Here is a 20,338-nt window from a genome sequence, read left to right as displayed (position 1 = left end):
TTACCTCCCTCTTCCTTTTCGGTCTGTGAGCAGCGCTATCGGTGGCCGCTCACAGGCAGCACTTGACCCCCCGCTGACGTCCCGTCTATTGAGGCGTGACTCAGCGCTGGGGTCCCCACGGTTCTGCTGGGTTGTGGGTGGGGTTACCCCCCGCGTCACACCCGGCATCCACCGCGCGCTTTCGCAATGAATGGGGAGAGGCAGAGCGCACGGTGGATGCCGGGTGTGACGCGCGGGGATAACCCCGCAGCCACCGATAGAACTCGGAAGAGACCCTCGGCTGCATCCTGGACTTGTCGTGACGTCAGCGGATGTCAGAGCCGGGGGTCACCTGATACCTGTGAGCGGCTAGCGATAGCGCAGCTCACAGGCAGAAAAGGCAGAGGCAGGTAATTACAAAGAAGCTGCTTTTCATCATAAAAACGCTTTGGCATATTTTAAATAGTAGTGGACAACCCCTTTGACATGTTATATTTACACTTGTAGTCTCTAATTTCCCCCTACCTTCCTGTACCCCCTTTTACACCCCATCTCCCCTACCCCACCCCTTGTTACCTTATCCTTAACCCCCTTTACCACACCTTTTGAAAAATGTAGTAAAAATTACTGAAAAACAATATTCATAAGCAGTTATTTTGCTGAGCAGCATAGATTAAAAATCAGGACAGCAGTAATGTGATGTTGCATACAGCAGAATTTATGCATCATATGATTCTATAAGAATTGCTTAAAAAGATATGGAAAATAAGTGTTTACGATACTCTGACTTCCAGGTCGATTTTTTTTTTTTTTTTTTTTTTTTTTTTTTTGCCTTCTGTGTGAAGTTTTAATTTTGAATAATACAAAGGAAAAGGGAAAAAATAGTGCCACAGTTTTATTTTTACAATAGATAATGTGCATTAAAAATGACCTGACAACATGATTGTCCAGGCACGTAAGATTACGGTGATATCACATTTGTATTCTCTTTTTTATTTAAGAAATGCTAAACAAAAAAAAACTATAAATTTTGGATTGTCACTTTTTTCTGAGACCTGTAACGGAGACCTGTTGTTCATGCCACTTCCTAATCATTTTAAATGCATTATATTTATATATAATCTATTGTACACATATACTTTGCCTAGGGGACTTGAACCTGCATTCACGTAATCTGCAACAATTGCATTATTGCAGTATATAGTCAAGATGATGTTTTCCTATGAAGCCCAACTAATAGAAGTACTCTGATGGTAGCTATGGTGGTCATCAGCAGATGACCATGTAAACTCCTTGAGAGCAATGTAAACCAGTCATCACCCCTTGATCATGTCATGGGATGAGTAGGGGGTGATGAGAAACATGCCATTTAAATACCTGTCAGTGATTGGTTGATCAGCAGAGAGCTCTGCTCTCTATTAGGGCTCTTGCAGATAACTATATCACTTAGACTAGTGCTATCAGTTGTTTTGACAGATAGCTCTCGACTCCTTGTAATTCATTGAGACCGTGCACATGTCCGATTTATTCATTTTCTTGCCCCTCGGACCAAGAGGTCCAAGGAAATAGCCGCAGCATGCACGATTTGCCTCCGATAATCTGCTCACACTCCAATCGGAGTCAGTGTGATTAGCATAATCGGATGAATTTTCACAGATGAGAGAAAAACGGTTGTGACCCTGGCCTTTCGGGCAGGTGCCGTCTTTGTAGCCCAGCTGGTATCTTCCCGGTATTGTGAAGGATCACCTTGACCCAGCTCCTTACAACCAAAGTATGACCTACATGTTTCATCAGTCAGAAAGCCGTTAATGGGTTATTCCCAACATGGTAAGTTATCCATCCACAGGATAGGGTGACAACCTGCTGATTGGTGAGGGTTCAACTACTGGGATTCCAAGAACGAGGCTGTGAAATGCTCAATTCATTGTCAATAAGTCATGCCAGAAAAAGCCAACCACTTACATATATAGTAGTAAAATCTAAAACATTAAAAGTGCAGCACCAAGAAGTCAGTTGTGGAATTATGGAATCACAGAATGGATAGAAAAACACTAAAGATATCCCAATGATTAAAAAAATAAAATAAAATAGAAATAACATTTTCAAAACATCTTGATTTTTTTCGGTATGAAGTATGAGCGCCATGTTTAGAAAATACGCATTTGTCTTAGCTGCTTTCAATGAGATTAATAATGGTTGTTTGAGGAATATTCTGCCTTGCTAAATGCACTTTGGCAAATCATCAAGTTGCACTGCTGGCAGCTCCCTTTTCCATTGACGTCTCAGATGTGCTCGATGTGAGACAAGTCCAGAGATACTGCAGGTCATGTTAAAATGTTTGGGCCATGCAGGCTGCTCACAGTAGCACAAGCGTCATTTTTTTCATATCATTATCATGTCTTATCGATCCTGTGTCTTTCATAATCCCACGAATTTTCCTTCTTGCTGTTAATGCACTGCTCAACATTGAAATTGTAAGACCTCGTTCCAATGTAAGAGCGTAAACGGCTTTCATTATTAACAACCTACCGCTTTCAAGAAATAGTTAGGTCCAGAAATATTTGGACAGTGACCAAATCTTTGTGATTTGGACTCTGCGTGCCGATATTTTAAATTTAAAATTAAATTTAGATGCAATTGAAGTGTAGACTTTCAGGTTTAATTAAACGGGTTGAACAAAAATATCCTGTGAAACCTTTTTCTTAAACCATTTTTCTACAAAGCTTCCTTATTTCACGGGCTCAAAAGTAATTGGAAAAATTAACTTTACCATAAATGTTAATTTTCAATATGTTGTAGAGAATCCTTTGCAGACTATGACTGCCTGAAGTCTGGAAGCCATGGATGTCACCAAACACTGGGTTTTCTCCTTTGTGGTGCTTTGTCAGGCCTTTACTGCAGCTGACTTCAGTTGTTTCTTGTTTGTGGGTCTTTCTGCCTTAAGTTTTGTCTTAAGCATGTGAAATGCTGCTCCATGGGGCTGAGATCTGGTGATTGACTAGGTCATTGCAGAATATTCCACTTCTTAAACTGTTGGGTTGCTTTTGCAGTGTGTTTTGGATCATTGTCCATCTGTGCTCTAAAGCACCGTCTAATCAACCTTGCTGCATTTGGTGGAATCTGAGCAGAAAGTAAAGCCCTGTACACATCAGAACAAATCCGGCTCCTTCTGTCTTCAGTCACATCATCAATAAACACTAGTAACCCAGTGCCATTGGAAGCCATGCATGCGCATGCCATCACACTGCCTCCACCATGTTTTAGAGTATGTGGTGTCCATTGGATCATGAGCCGTTCCAAGGCTTCTCCATACTTTCTTCTTCCCATCATTCTGGTACAGGTTGTTCTTAGTTTCACCTGTCCAAAGAATGCTTTTCCAGAACTGGGCTGGCTTCTTTAGATGTATACATTTAAGTATATAATATACATCTAATATATTTGCATTCATGTATTAAGTATACATTAAAAACAACACTCTAGAAAACACCAAACAGTCCAGGATAGACCTCTAAATGGAGTGCAAAGATACCCTAGTCAAGAAGCCATGGCCTATCTGACCCTGAGGCTATGTGCCCACAATCTGGATATAGCAGCGTTTTGGAAGCAGTGTATTTTCACTGCTGCCAAAACGCTGCGTGCTAATCACACAGGTAAATCCATATGTGTTCATTGAACAATGCGTAGTTACCGCATCCTATACATTCTATTGGGGAGAGCTGTGCGTATGTGTAGGAGAGCTGCAGAGAGACACTAACAATAGATTTATTACCTCCCTATTCTACCCTAGTACATTCAAATTAGCGATAATGCCCCCTCCACTTTACCCGACCAGGGAAGTTTTAATTATAGGAAAAAATGTTTTTCCTATTATCTGCTGTCTAAACCTGGGGTGTGTCTTATAGTCCGAAAAATACTGTAACCATCTTGAATGTTTTGGTAAGCACCTAAAATGCCAAAATCTGTCACTGTTTTAAATATTTCTAGACCTAACTGTAAATGTCAGATAAGATCATTGGTACCAATCACATGAGCTGCAAATTCTTTGTTGCATTGTAATAGTTTGATGTGGATGCTTCTTGAAATGATATATTTATACATACATTTTATGTATTTATTCTCATGCATATTCATTTTTTTTTTAATAATGAAGATTGTGAAGCTCCTTCTCCGTCATGGTGGCAATGCGTTCCAGGCTAACAAACATGGTGCTCGGCCGATTGATGTGGCTGAGACAGAAGAACTTGAACAGCTGCTGAAACGAGAAGTGTCTCTTTCTGATGATGATGAAAGTTATACAGGTAATAATAATAAATAAATGAAAGCCCAATTAGTTCCATGGTCCTGTACATATGAAGAGGGTTAACACATGAGATACATATAAAAGTAACCGTGACAGACTGGTACAGAGGGGGAGAGTACCTTGCCCACACGGGTGTACAATTTACTAGGAATTGGGCATGGAGAATGTAGGTCGCGGGGGGGTTGCAGCAGTTCCCGTGGTAGTCAGGTGGCGACAGTGTTAAGGCCCCGTCACACTTAGCGACGCTACAACGATCCCGACAACGATACGACCTGTCAGGGATCGTTGCTGCGTCGCTATGTGGTCGCTGGTGAGCTGTCAAACAGGCAGGCTCACCAACGATCAGGGGAGCAGCGACATCGTGGAAAGAATCTTTCCACGATGTCCTGCTCCTGGTTACGAGCCTGCTGAAGCAGGAGCAGGCTGGTAACTATGGTAAACATCGGGTTACTAGGGGTACACGCGCTCCTAGTAACCCGTTGTTTATCATGGTTACCACTCTGCTACAGTGAGCGGGAGGTTACCGCTCACTTTAGCAGGCTCGTAACCATGATAAACAGCGGGTTACTAAGTGCGCGTGTGCCCCTAGTAACCCGATGTTTACCATAGTCACCAGCCTGATCGCTGCTCCCGCTGGTCACACAGCGATGTGTGCTGACCAGCGGGAGAGCAACGACCAAAAAATGGTCCTGGACACTTTGCAGCGATCAGCGACCTCACAGCAGGGGCCTGATCGTTGCAAAGTGTCACACATAGCGACATCGCTGGTGAGGTCGCTATTGCATCACCAAAACCGTGACACAGCAGCGATCTCGCTAGCGATCTCGCTATGTGAGACGGGGGCTTTAGTGTAGGCTTTGTGAAGAGGATGAGTTGTCAAGTTGTCTGAAGGTTTCAATTGTGGAAGACTTTTGGAAATGATGAGGCATTGAATTCTGGAAAATGGGGGATGCTCTGGGAAAAATCTTGGTGATGGTTAGATGAAGAATGTGGAGGTGAGAAGCATATCTTGTGAGGACCAGAGATTACATGCGAGAAGGTATCGAGAGATTTGTTTGGATATGTATGGAGGCAACAGATTATGTACAGCCTTGTAAGTCATTGTTTGCAATTTAAACTGGATTCACTGGAGAATTGAAAGCCATTTAAGGGACTGGCAGCGGAATTGTGAGTAGGAAGGTGAATTAATCAGGCAGCATAGAGAAGGATAGACTGGATGGTTGTAAGGCTGAGTTCAGACGATGCGTATTTAATGCGTTTCCGCGGCGTTTTTGCAGTTGCGGAAACGCATGAAAAACGCATGGTAGAAGGGCAGCAATGTTCCCCAATTGAAATCCGCATGTGCTGTGCCCATGATGCGGATTTTTCCGCAGCGTAAACGCTGCGCTCAAAAATCCGCAGCATGTCAATTAATTTTGCGGAAACGCGGCGTTTTCGCCGCCATTGACTTGCATTAATGCAACGCGCCAATTCCGCAAGACTGCATCTGTACTTGCGTTATTGGCGCGTTCTAATGTGCGGATGGTACCCGAGTGTGGAGAAGAGGAGCGTCTCCTCCACACCCAGGTACCATTAAAAAAAAGCTGTAAAACAAGAATAAAATAAAAAATATATATATACTTACCATCTGTCGGCCCGCGCAGCGCTCCTGCTTGGTTCCCGGCACTTGCAGTGAGTTGAAGGACCTGCGCTGACGTCAGAGTCATGTGACGGGTCACGTGACGCCGACGTCGGTAGGTCTTTCAATTCAAAGTTGCCGGGAGAACGGAGTGTAAAGCAGGACAGCGCGGGCCATCGGAGGTAAGTATATACACTCTCTCGGGTCACACTATATAAATCCATGCTGTTTGCATGGATTTTTATAGTGTGACCAAGTTGTCAAGCACTTTCCAGGTGATGCTAAAATCGCCTGGAAAGCGCTTGTCAATCTGCATGCGGAAACGCATGTGGATCCGCATGTATTCTGCAGGAAAAACGCATGCACAATCTGCATGCGTTTTTTCTGCCAGGGAGATGCAGAAATGATGCAGAAATTTTCTGCTTCATTTCTGCATCGTGGGCACATACCCTAAGGGTATGTGCCCACGATGCAGAAATGAAGCAGAAAATTTCTGCAGCGTTTCTTCATGTTCTTGGCAGTAAGGCTATGTGCCCACGTAGCAGATTTGATGCAGAGCGTTTTTGCCTCACTCTGGCAGAAAAAAACGCATGCAGATTTACATGCGTTTTTTCTGCCAGAGAGAAGCGTTTTTACATGCGTTTTCGCATGCGTTTTTTTCAAGCACTTTTCCAAGCGATTTTGAGCATCACTTGGAAAAGTGCTTGACAAGTTGATCACACAATATAAATCCATGCAACCGGCATGGATTTATAATGTGTGAACAACTTGGATGCTTTAAATGCAGCATCTATAGTTAAAAAAAAAAAAAAAGAATTTAAAACTTTAAAAACCTGTATATTCACCTCTCCGGCAGCCCCCGGTCTGCTCCCGGCCGCGTCTTCTCTCTTCAGCGTCCTGCAGTCTACTGTCAGGACCTGCGGTGACGTCATTTAGTCAGCTGATGGTCACGCGACCATCACCTGACCACCGACGTCAGCGGTCGCGTGACCATCAGCTGACTAGATGACGTCACCGCAGGTCCTGACATTACACTGCGGGACTTTGAAGAGAGAAGACGCGGCCGGGAGCAGACCGGGGGCCGCCGGAGAGGTGAATATACAGGTTTTGTTTGTTTGTTAACTTTATTTCTTTTTTTCACCCCCTGGTAGCCGGGATGAAGAGGAGTTGTAGTCTCCTCTTCATTCCTGGTACCACACGCACCGCGATTACGCTGAATCGCGGAAGAAATGGTCATGCTGCGTTTTGCAAAGCAATGCGAATTCGGCGCGCAAATTAGCGCAATATGTGCACAGCACATCCGAATTCACATTGCTTTGCATGACAGACTGTTTAAAAAGCGTTTTCGCGGCCGTAAAAAACGCTGCCAAAACGCTACAAAAACGCTACGTGGGCACATAGCCTAAAAACACTTGCAGATTTTACACGCGTTTTTGCAGCGTTTTTACATGCAGATTTTATTTGCGTTTTTCAAATGCATTGGGACCTCAAATCCGCATGCAGAAACGCACAAATAATGGACATGCTGCAGATTTTTCCACAAGGAAAATCTGCTGCAGAAAATTCCGCAGCATGGGCACAGAACATGCAGATTTTCATTGGGGATTATGGGGCACGGATTACCAAGCGTTTATTCCGCAGCAAAAACGCTTGAAAAACACATAGTGGGCACACAGCCTAAAAGTGTTAGGAGGCCACATAGGGAGGATATTGCAATAGTCACTAACACTTTATAGATTTGGGGTTGCAATTATGACTGATTTTATGTATGAGTGTATGAGTGTATGTGTGGTTGTGTGTATGTGTATATATATGTATGCATGTTATATTTTTGAGCTGGATATGCTAAGGGCTTGGATGTGTGCTTTGAGACAGTTGAAGGTTTCACCGAGGCAGCGGATTTGTCAGACGGGAAAACGTAATGTCATTTGTGATAGGCTGTTGAGTAAGATGGACTAAAGATTGGGTTCTGTTTTGTCGACATTGTTTTAGAAAATGTGATGGATGAGGAGGATATGCCTAAGGCAATGTTCACACGTTCAGTATTTGGTCAGTATTTGTAAGCCAAAATCAGGAGTGGAACAGTCAGAGGAAAAGTAAAATAGAAACACGTGCACCACTTAACCGCTCCTGGTTTTGGCTGACAAATACTGATATAAAATACTGACCAGATACTGAACATGTGAACGTAGTCTTATAGACAGCATCTAGGCTACATAGGTAGATTTGAATGTAGTCACCGCACAGGTGATACTGTCAGCTGAAGCCATGGGACTTTGAGTTGTTCCAGGTCAAAGGTATAGATTGAGAAGAGTAGGGGTCCCAGAGCAGTGCCTTGAGGGGGACACCAATTTAGAGATGCTAAATGTGCGATTAGTGAGATATGAGTAGATTCAGGAGAGGGCAAGGCTTCTGATGCCAAGGGAAGAGATGTTCTGTAGTGTTCTTTTAGTCCATTGTGATAAAAGCTCAGTACAAATGTTTGTTGTTTCTGAAGGGAGTGATCAACTGTCAAAAGCGGAGTACAGAGTATTGTCTGTTAGCATTGGCTGTTAGTATGTCATTACTAGCTTTGGTTAGGGTAGTTTCAGTGGAATAGTTGGGACAAAAGCTGGATTGTAGATTTTTGAAGAGTGTGTCAGATGAGAAGTGGAAGAAAAGTTTAAATGTGGATGTGTTGCTCCAGGAGTTTTGGGATGGGATATGGTCAAGCATAGAGATGAGCGAATATATTCGAGTGCAATTGAGTACTGCTCTAATATTTAAAATTTGTATTCCCCATTGTCTACTAATTTGTAAAGAGCCATCAAAAGGTTAAAAATATGAGTAAATACTTATATTCATCTTACTGCTCACCTTGCCGTCCCCTCCAGTACTCAGTCACCCGTCCAGTTGTCATCGCACCTGAACGCTGCCGTGAATAGGCCAGGTCAGAGCTGAAAGTCTCCTGGCCTAGTGTGAAGAGGCCAGGAGACTCTGCGTTCATGACAGTAATAAGATGCAAAAAAATACGAGATGGGTGACTACTGTGAAAAGCAGAGGGACAGTGGAGGTGAGCAGTAAAGTAAGTATAAGCCCTTTTTTATTCTTATTACTAGCAGCCCGAGTCCCGAAACAAATACGTTTCGGAAGCTAGAAAAGTGTGTTGTACATAATAAAAACTAACTCAAATTTCCCATGTCTATTCACTTTCAGCCTTTTTACACGATAAACAACAAAGTTGTCATAATTAATAAATTCGTAAATGGCATTACGGAAAACAAAAATAACATTTATAAGATTTCCGAGACATTCGCCAATTCAAAAAGTGAATTGCCCAGGGCAGATCGTGTGGAAATCTCTCTGTATGAAGTTTGTATGTGTTTTATGCTAAAGAATTAATTCGGCCGCTTGGATTTCTAGCACATGCATTTTAGTACAGTGGAAATCGCTTAATAAAACTTCATATTTCTGGAACCACTTCCAGTTTAAAAAAAAAAATTACATCTCTGGATTCTCCGCATTTAAATACGTATTTCATAAGCTGGTTGATTCTGTGTTGTAGCATTTAAGTTTTGAGTTAATCAGAAGAAAAACCGATCAGTAGAAGCTGTGTTGGTAATGGCAGAGCGAGAGTAAATCGGACTCGCCTCAACATTAAGCTCTTTATGTTGTAAGATTTTCTTCTTACGTTTATTGTGCTCTGTCATCTGGAGATTCCTCAGGGCTTACGTTTAGTTTGTGGCAAATAACTTCTATGAATCAAATTTTCCTAGAAAATCTGCTTGGACAAATAAATTTTAATTTTTGCTTGATCCTCTCATCCCTAGTCAAGCACACAAGAGGAAGGGGTGAGATGTGACGGAGTGAGCAAGCTTTTCTTTGGTGATGGCTGGAAATAAGGTTATGGTAGAAGGCCATTGATCTGTTATATGGAGGGGTTTTGTTGGTTGTACAATAAGGCCGCTTCTGATGTGGTCGATCTTGTTGTTGAAATGTGCGGCAAAGTAATGTGCTGAAATAAGGGTTGTGGGAGGTGGCAATGGTGCAAAAATAATGGAATTAGGTGTTGAATCATTGTTTGTTTGTGGTTTGGCAAAATGAGAGTTGTGAACTATTCCTGTTTAGCAGAGGTGAAGGATCTCTGGAATGTGATCCAGTCTTCCTGTGAGCGAGTTTTGTTCCATTACTACTAAGCAAACTTGGTAGCTTGCTGCAGCCTTTTTTGAGGTTGGTGTGCCAGGGCCATCTATTAATTTGTCACCTTCTGCCATGATAAAGAGTGGCAACCAAGTCAATAGCTGATGTTAGTGTGGTGTTGTAAACTGTGGCTGTGGCTGTCATAAAGTGAGGATACGGTGAACAGCGGTAGAAGAGTGTACTTTTCTCTAGGCTAGAGATCTCAGCGGCAATGTGCCAATTGTTGGACTTGGGAGGTAGTTGAGGGCAGGGAAGAGAATGTAATTGATGGTCAGTAGTGTTGAGCGAGTATGTTCTGTCCGAGTATGCTCGGGCCAAGCTCCGAGTATTTACAGCTGTTCGGTGATATGGTTAAATCGCTCCCGTGTGCATGATTTGCAACTGCTTGACAGCTTTATTACATGTGAGGAATGTGTAATAAATAGACATTCCTCTCATGTAATAAAACTGTCAAACAGTTGCAAATCATGCACATGGGAGCGAATCAACCATATCACCGAGCAGCTGTAAATACTCGGAGCTCGGCCCGAGCATACTCGGCGAAAGGGTTAACAGAACATACTCGCTCAACACTAGTGGTCAGGTAAAGGCATAGGTGACTGTTATAAGGTTAGATAGAGAACAGAGTTGGGTGAAGATGAGATATAGGGTATCCCATGGGTGGGTGTGGAGACAAAAGGGTGGAGTAACAAGAATTTGGAGGCTGCTAACTGGTGGGTGTTAATGAGTATGTTGAAATCGCTCATGACTATGGCAAAAATGCTGTCAAAGCCAGGTGTTTGAAATAGTTAATTAAGGTGGTGTCAAGGCCCAGAGGTCAGTATATGACTGCCTCTTGGGGAAAGAAGATACAGACCAATTGAGCTTTAAAATAAGGGAGGGTAGAGGTGGGATTGGGTTGAAGATGGAGTTGGTAGACAGTAGAGGGCTAAAACTTCTGCCATGTTTACTGCCCTCACTTTGCAGAAAACTGGAATACTTTCTCTTAGCCAAAAGCTGAGAAGCAATAGACAGTTTAATAAACCAGGAGGTTATTTGTGGATGAAATGCATCTTTAATGGCTTTGACATCTCTTAATAGCAGGAGAGGAGTTCCTAATTGAGAGGCGTTTTTAGAAAATTCTTGAAATTTTAGTGCGAAATAGTTAAAATTAACAAAATGTGGTCTCTCTCCAGAAGATTGACCGTTCTGACCAGCAGTTACAGGCCACTCTTGATATTTTGACCAGTAACCCAGGCAACAATCAATACAGTGTAGACTTAAAAATCCCTCCATTCTTGAATCTGGCACATATTAGGAGCTAAATTAAAAAGTTGCTTGCTTTTACAAGCACTTTGCAAATGTATCAATTTAAAAATGGGACAATTAAAACAGTATTTCCAAAATTAATTGGGTTACTATAGATATAGATTTATATAATTTGGGTGTGTATTAGGATTTTGCCACCTATTTTTATTTTTTTCTTTGAATACAAAGCATGGTTGTGATACAGGTTTTTGTTTTTTTTTTGTAATAAATTTTATTTTTACCTTTGTTCTGTTTCAGACTCTGAAGAGCCACAGTTCACCAACTTGTCCAGTGTAGATGAAAACTTGGACTCAGAGGGCGACAAAGAGTCTCTTATTAGTGAAGCAAAGCATGTCTCAGGCAAAGGGACCCCTTGTACTCCAGGTCTTGATGAATATGAATTTAAAGATGAGGAAGATGATGATGACGATGATGAAGATGACGACGACGATGATGATGACGATGACGCTGATGACACAGAATTTACTAAAATGCTGGAAGACAAGCGTTTAGTCAAGATTGATATGAAAAAGGAGACCCCTGAAGGAAGTGAGAACTTTTATTTAAAGAAAGAGAAGATCGATTTTCCAAAGCTGTTTAAAAATCGGAAGCCAAAATCCTCTCGACTTTTGTTTACAAGCTCTGATAGTTCAGACGACGATTTGTTGCCTGAGAAAGTGGGACTAATATCTGAAAGTCTAAATTCTGAGGTCCGGCTTAAGAAAGAATTCAGTGTTTTCCAGGAACAGAAGGAAAAAGGTAAAGTTAAGAGGAAACTGAAAAATCAAAGCAAGAACAAGGAGAACAAGGAATTAAAACAGGAAAAAGATAAAAAAGAAAATGTGAAAGTGGTAAATTTAGTGATGACCTCTCCTTTAGATTCATTAGACAGATCCAAAGATGAGGACGTATTTAGAATGTCTTTGAGTAACAAGGATGAGGGGTCGTTACATTTACTACAGATCACGCCTGGCAAATCCCCTAAGCATACGTATGCATTTGTCGATAAGCAGTCTACGCCGCTGAAACAAGAGGACACTAAAATGTGTGTTTCACCTCCTGGTGGATCAGAGTCATCATTACAACCAGAGTTATTTCATTATGATCAGAGCCCTGACTCTGAGTATGCACTGGAAAGTTCAAGCACCACATTTTCCAAGTATAAGGAAAAAAGTAAACATCTAAAAGACTTTTTTACAGAGTATGGAGAAAGGTCTGTTACTAAGTGCAGAGAAGATGACAAGAGCCCTTCATATGAAACACCAGAATGTATTGCAAAAAAGGCAGACAAAGAAGGCAAAGTACTAAAAAAGCACAAAGTAAAACATAAAGAAAGGGAAAAGGACAAACTAAAAAAAGAACCAGATGAGAGGGAGAAAAGCAAACATAGAGAAAATAAAAATACTCAAAGAAATATTGAGTTTGATAGAGAATTTTGGAAAGAGAATTTTTTTAAAAGTGATGAAAATGATGATGAATTTTTGATCATGGAATCCAAAAATTCACCATTGGAGAAAAAAAACAAACTGGAAAAAACTACAGTTGGAGATGAGAAAGCACCAGAGAATCATGACCACAAGGAAAGTACTAAGGAGGATCAGGAGGAAAATATTAAAAAGGAAAAAGACAGTAATATTTTTCTCGACAAAGAAGCTGAAATCTTTTCACCCAATGTGCTTAGCAAGGATGATTCTTCCAACTTGGAAAGAGAAGCCGACACTGAGAAAAAAATGAAGGAAAAAACTGATAAAAGGCTGGTATTTAAAGAAAAAGACCTGGATAAACTGGATAAAAAAAGTTCAGACAAGGAGAAAAAAACAAAACAAGACCACAAACTTGATAGAGAGAAACCTGAAGTGCCCGAAATCTCTGACAAATGCAAAATCCATTTACAGTCTATACAAAAAGAAAATGACAAAATTAAAAACTGCTCTTCCAGTAGAGAAAAGTCAAAAGATAAACTTGAGAAAAAGGGTGAGCGGATTGAAAAGGATAAGCATATTGGTGAACTGAAAGCTTTTTCAGATAAAAAGATGAAGCCATTTGATAAAGATCTGGATACAAGTAAATTAGACAAGGGGAAACGTAGGGAGCGAGAATACAAAAAGAAGGAAAAATCTAAGGAGGGAGAATATACTGCTGGGACTAGTGGGAAGTATAATCAGGAGGACAGAAAGCAGAATAGCAATGAAAACTGCAAAATCCTGCATGAACGAATGTCTGTAGTAAAGGAAAAGAACAAAGATGAACAACAAAAAATTACAGATTACAAAGAACGTGACAGGAAAGACAAAGAAAAGGACATTGATCGATACAAAGAAAGAGACAAACATAAAGACAAAACGCAAACAAATATATTAAAAGTCAAACCTAGAGAGTCCGAAATTGAGAAATGTAAACCAAAATTACAATTACTAAAAGATTCTCGCCCTAAAGAAAAACGGTTGCTTAATGATGACCTTATGCAAACTAGTTTTGAGCGAATGTTGAGTCTCAAAGATCTAGAAATTGAACAATGGCACAAAAAACATAAAGAAAAAATAAAACAAAAGGAGAAAGAGAGGCTCAGACATCGGAACAGTACAGAACTTGGTAAAGTAAAGGAGAAAGAAAAGCAAAGACACACACACACACCATCTAAAAGCAAAGAGCTAATGAGATCCAAAAGTTCAGAAATGTCAGATATCTGTACAAAAGAGAAGATAATGAAAGATGCTACCAGCTGCAGGTCACAGTCTGTCGATGGCAAGAATCTGATGCATACTGGAAAAAGTCTCTTAATTTTAGAGAATAATAATCTTGCCAGGTCTCCAAGATCGGAGAGTGAAAAAACTGGGCTCAGCTCCCGATCAATATCTATGATTTCAGTTACAAGTTCTGAGGACTCTTGTCATGCTACTGTGACCACTCCAAGACCTACAATTGAATATGATTCCGACTTTACACTTGAAGGTTCAGATTCTCAGATGTCATTCTCTCAATCACCATTTTTGCCAAGTGCAAAGTCACCGGCTGTTCATGACCGAGAATTAGACAGCCTTCCCGAGTTGCCTGATCGTGTGAAACCAGCTTTGACAAATAGACTTCTACCAAATTATCTCAGGTCAGTCTCTATTGAGGATAGTAAGCTGGCAATAGGTGAATGCAGGCCAGTTGTAGAAGTAAGGCGCTGCAGCATGCCTGCTACATTTGTAGAACAAAAAAAGACGTCATTAACAGTATTGGAAAGTACTTTACATGAGTCATCAATATCCCCTTCCATGCCAAATAACTGCATGTCTCCTAAACCAGAAATATCGCCGTCATCAGAGAAAGATTTTTCCGGTACTTTGTCTGTTTGCCATCCTAGCAGTAGAAAGTCTTTACCTTTTAGTAAGAATTCTCTGGACTTGAGTGCTTCAAAGACAGAAACACTATCAGGTTCTGAAGGAACCCCTGCTTATGTTGCAGGAGATAATCCAAGCTATCATACAGAAATGCCTTCAACTTTGCCAGAGTCTGAATCTGCTAAATTGGTTGGTTCCGAGCATGAGTCTCACGTCACTACTGAGGTTGATAAACAAGGAGCACAAGATCCTCGCCTACCTAGACCAGAAAACTTAAAACCAGTAACACCTGAAGTTTGTATATTGCCTTTTACCACATCTTACCCTAGTGTTACAAATGATCTTGCTTCTGAAACCCAAAGTTCCCCAAAACCTACACAGCTCCAAAAAAAACCCAACCTCATGAAAGAAGAGCAAGATACATGTGCCAACACAAAATGTGTCAAAGGGCAAGATATATTGGAAGTTGATCCAAACCTTTCTCAAATTGAGAAGATTATAGTGTCCCCTGATCCATTCTTAGAAAATGCTCATCCTGCGGAAAAGATAAAAATTATACTCTCGGACTGTACTGTAGAAAAAGCACTAAACATAGATGACGCCCTAGGGGACACTCAAAGTAATGATGTGGGAAAAGAAAATATTTTGACAGATAAAACTGATGAAGAAAGTAAACTCATTTCCGAGCAAGTGGCACCTTCAGTATCTGTCAAAAGTCCTCTGGATTTGGATTCAACATTCCAAACTGAAACCCCAAAAGACGATGCACATTTTCCAGTCAACCGTTCCGTGCATTCTAAAGAGATGACCTTGAAAAAGCCTGACCAAATACAATGTGCGTCTGAAAATAATTCACTTTCTGTTCAGGAAGAGATGCAGAAATTTAGTCAGTCTATCAAAATGGAAGTGGAGGAAAATGCGGAACTGAAAACAGAACCGCAAGAAATTCCACAGAGGATTACGAGAAATAGGGCAAATATGTTAGCCAATCAGAATAAGCAGATGCTGACCTCCTATTCTAACTCTTCAGAAAAGGAAGCCATTGAAGCATCCATATCGTTAAGAGGCAGGATTCGTTTATCTGAAGATGATGATGTACAAGTTCATCATCCACGGAAAAGAAAGATGTCCCGTGTGCCCCAACCAGGCCTTGTCAATCCTTCAATACAGCAAGCTAAGGAAAAGACGCAGCAGTCCCTAGCAGCTGTTGTAGATTCTCTGAAGCTCGATGATATTCAACCATATCAGTCTGAAAGAGCAAATCCATACTTTGAGTATCTCCATATAAGAAAGAAGGTAGAGGAAAGGCGCAAGATGTTGTGTAGTGTAATCCCTCAGGCACCACAGTACTACGATGAGTATGTGACCTTTAATGGTTCATATCTGCTAGATGGAAACCCCTTCAGCAAGCTGTGCATACCTACGGTAAGCCTTTTCGATAAACCACTATTGTTAATCTATGTATATGGCATCTAAATGGGTTACAGGATTTTCCTTTGGGATTAGTAAACCCAAAATATCCAACAATGAGATGAAATTGAAGTGGTCACTCTATAATGACTGGTATGACTAGAGGGGTGCAGTAGATACGTATAAAGTCAAATCTTACTCAGCAAGCCACTCGCTAGCATGAACCAAAGGGAATATTTCAGTAGGATCAACCCCCACTAAGCTGTCAATATGGGCACGCAGATCAGAAAGTTGAAAAAATTATACCTTGATATATGCAGTCCAATGTCTTATTCCAGAGAGATCCACGTTTTTGTTTTTTTTTAGCTATTAACAGATCATTTACACATGTGCTGGAACCTGATCTACCTGAGAATCTTCCTCCAGAGCTTTTTAAATGAAAGTGGGCGTTACTAGGGTGAGACATTTAATGACTGACAGTCTGCTCTCATAATCACACACAGCTACACAGTGAGATCTGAGCAATGCTGTGATCTGTAAATAACCTATACCACTTACTGACACACTTTCTCCAGGTGACAGCGGCAGAGCTCCCTACTGCACCTGCTCACAGGCGCCGGATCTATCAACATTCTAGTTCTAGTCCTCTTCCTCTTGAAGAGACAATTTGCATATTTCCCAGTGGAGCATTGTGGCTTAAGTCTCCTCGCATTGACATGCTTAACGTGTCACTCTCCACAAGAAGAAACGTTACCCCTTGGATCCCGGTCAGATGCCTCTCACCCACGCAAACCAGATCTCACACTTTGCGCTGATGAAGGGCAGTCCTCTTTCTCTCTGAAGAGACAATTTTCATACCTCCTTAGACAAAACGAATCAGAGTTGCTAATTAAAAAGGTGTTTTAAGGATTTATTTATGATGATATTTGTTTAATCTGAGAGTTGCATAATATAGGGCACTAGACACTGATTCCAGGGATGTGTCACTTATTAGGCTGTGTGCTGCTGTTCAATACAAAGTGTTTTATCAGCAGGAGATTATTACTGCTGATCTATATTTGGCATGTAGTTCAGGCCAACCCAGCTAATCTGTGTAACCCCGCCCTCACCATTGATTGGCAGTTTGCTGACAATACACAGGAAGCTGCCAGTCAGGTGTGGGTGGGGTTATACACAGAGCAGGAGACTTGGCTCTGCTAGATTAGACAAAACAGGTATTCTATATGAAAACTGCACCAAGCAGCTCAGTAAGTGACACATCCCTGGAATCAGGCTTTCTTGCCCTATGTTATGCTGCTCTGATTATGTAGCAAAATCCTGCTGACAGATTCTCTTTAACCCCTTCACTACATGGCCAATCTCTGTTTTTGGTTTTTTTCTCCTTCCAAGGGCAATAACTCTGTTAATCTTCCATCCACCTATGTATGATGGCTTGTTTTTTGTAAATACACTTTGGTAAAATGAATGGAGTAATTTCATAGTGTACTGGAAAACGGGGGAAAAAATTCCAAGTGCAGTGAAATTGCAGAAAAAAATGCAATTCTGACATTCTTTAAAGATTTTTTTATGGCGTATATTGTGTGGTTAAAAGGACCTGACAATATGATTCTCCTTATCAGTACAATTAATGGCGACCCCAAACTTGTCCAGTTTTCAAAATTTATTTTAGTGGTGGAAAAAAAAATTCAGAAATATAATCCCTTAAGGACAGGGCAGTTTTTCATTTTTTCTCTTTTTTTCCCCCTCCCCTTATTCCAAGAGCCATAACTTTTTTATTTGTATGTCGACATAGTCATATGAGGGCTTGTTTTTTGCTGGACTAATTGTACTTTTGAATGACACCATCCATTTTATCATGTGATGTACTGCAAAGCAAGAAAGTGTCAAAAAATCGCAATTCCACAATTGTTTGATGTGGCAATATGATTCTCCAGGTCAGTACACTTGATCAGTTTACAAGTGGTGAAAAAAAAAAATCTGAAATTTCTAGAAAAAAAATAAAAAAAATTGCATGTGACGCCATTTTCCTAGAGCCGTAAAGTTTTCAATTTTTGGAATATGAAGCTGCGTGAGGTCTTATTTTTTTGTAACCTGAGCCAATGTTTTTATTGACATAATTTTGGGGTATATACGATGTTTTGATCACCTCTTATTACATCCTTCCCTGTTGTTGTGGCAGCTAAAAAAACACAGTTCTGGCGTTTTGATTTTTTTCTCATTACGTCATTTACTGATGGGATTCATTTTATTTTATATTTTGGTCACAGTTTTACGATACTGAATGTGTGTTTTTATTTGTTAATTTTTAATTGGGGGAAAGGGTGGGTAATTTGAACTTTTTTTTTTTAAAAAAAAAAAGTTTAAAACTTTATTACTTTTCACTGTATTTGGTAGTCCCATTTACAGGATAAATGTAACATCTTACATAGCAGACCTGAGTAGGTCTCCCAGGACCCATGCTCCTTCTCTGCACCTGGTGATCACAAGATCGCTGGGTCTGGAAGGAGATCCTTTCAGCATTTCTTATACAGTGCTCAGCATAAATGTGTACACCCCCTTTGAAAAGTAAGATTTGAATTAATATCTCACTGAACACTATAACAATTTCCAAATTTTTGACAAGACTGAGTTTCATAGAACATTTTTTTAACCTATAATATGAATGTAGGGTTAATAATGAAACTTTCACCCCATATCAAAAACTACATGTAGTATTTTGTATGACCTATGATTTTTAAGGACAGCAGAAAGTCTTCTAGGCATGGAATGAACAAGTTGGCGACATATTGCAACATCTAACTTTTTCCATTTTTCAAGAACGACCTCTTTTAGAGCCTGGATGCTGGATGGAGAGTGACGCTCCACTTGTCTCTTCAGAATTCCTCATAGGTGTTCGGTTGGGCTCAGATCAGGAGACATACTTGGCCACTGAATCTTTTTCACCCTGTTCTTCAGAAATGCAACAGTTTTCTTAGATGTGGTTTGGATCAGTCATGTTGGAAAATTGCACGTCTACCAAGGGCACGGAGTGATGGTAGCATCTTCTCTTTCAATATAGAGCAGTACATCAGTGAATTCATAACACCATCAATGAAATGCAGCTCCTCGACAACAGAAGCAATCATGGAGCCCCACATAAGGGCACTGCCGGCACCATGTATTTTTTTTTCGTACTTTTCACCTATGCCATACCATACAGTTTTGAAGCCATCAGTCCCAAACCCATTTATCTTTGTCTCATCACTCCATAGCATAGAGTCCCAATAGTCTTCATATTTTTCAGCATGTGCCCTGGCAAATTGTAGGAGGGACATTTTTGTGCACGGACTTTGAGAGGTTCAAAATTTTTAATGAGACCCAATTACATTTATATTAAAAAAAAAAAAAAGTTTCCAAGGGTGCACAATGTCTTTAACCCCTTTCTGACGTGGAGCGTAATGGTACGCCCCATGTCAGATCCCCCTGTTTGGTGCGGGCTCCGGCACTGAGCCCGCACCTTTCCGGGCACATGTCAGCTGATCTATACAGCTGACATGTGCCTGCAACAGCCACAGGTGGAATTGCGATCCACCCACTGTTGTTAACTAGTTAAATGCTACTGTCAATCTGACAGGGGCATTTATCTCGCTCTTCCGGGAAGCATGTCATTGGCCACGCCCATCGGTGACGCCCACAGGAGATTCCTGTGATTGTCATTGCCAGATTGCTATGAGCACCGCCCAGTGATCAGCACTCATAGCAAGTGAGCAATTCTGCTACACACAGGCGATCTGATCATCGCCTGTGTGTAGCAGAGAAGATCAGATAACTGCAGCTTCTAGTCTCCTGTGGAGACTACTGAAGCATGTAAAAAAAAAAAAAAAAAAAAAAAAAGGTTTTAAAAATATATAAAAGTTTAAATCACCCCCATTTCGCCACATTCAAAATAAAACCGTAAAAAAAACACACCTACACATATTTGGTATCGCTGCGTTCAGAATCACACAATCTATCAATATAAAAAGAGAATCCGATCGGTAACGAGAAAAAAAATTCTAAAGCCAAGAATTCCTTTTTTTTTTGTCGCTGCAACATTGCAATAAAATGCAATAACGGGCGATCAAAGCATTGGATCTACCCCGAAAGGGTATCCATAAAACACGTCAGCTTGGCTCGCAAAAAATAAGCCCTAACCCGGCCCCAGATCAAGAAAAATAGAGACGCTATAGGTCTCAGAAAATGGCGCTATATATATACTGT

At 40.9% G+C, this 20,338-nt stretch overlaps 1 protein-coding gene across 3 annotated transcripts in view; it reads left to right on the top strand.

Annotated features, from left to right (window-relative positions):
• The window catches only part of ANKRD12 (ankyrin repeat domain 12), a 130,827-nt gene that overhangs the window by 82,897 nt on the left and 27,592 nt on the right, over window positions 1–20,338 (top strand). For all 3 annotated transcript variants that reach the window (XM_073679043.1, XM_073679044.1, XM_073679042.1), the window contains exons 8-9: window positions 4,130–4,277; window positions 11,622–16,114. In XM_073679043.1, coding sequence (XP_073535144.1) covers window positions 4,130–4,277; window positions 11,622–16,114 — 4,641 coding nt within the window. The remainder of the gene's footprint in view (window positions 1–4,129; window positions 4,278–11,621; window positions 16,115–20,338) is intronic.

The sequence above is a fragment of the Phyllobates terribilis genome, unplaced genomic scaffold, assembly GCF_046119375.1.
Source record: "Phyllobates terribilis strain yellow unplaced genomic scaffold, ASM4611937v1 Scaffold_4__5_contigs__length_816908805, whole genome shotgun sequence".
Lineage (NCBI taxonomy): Eukaryota > Metazoa > Chordata > Amphibia > Anura > Dendrobatidae > Phyllobates > Phyllobates terribilis.
This window is presented reverse-complemented; position numbering and strand designations above follow the sequence as displayed.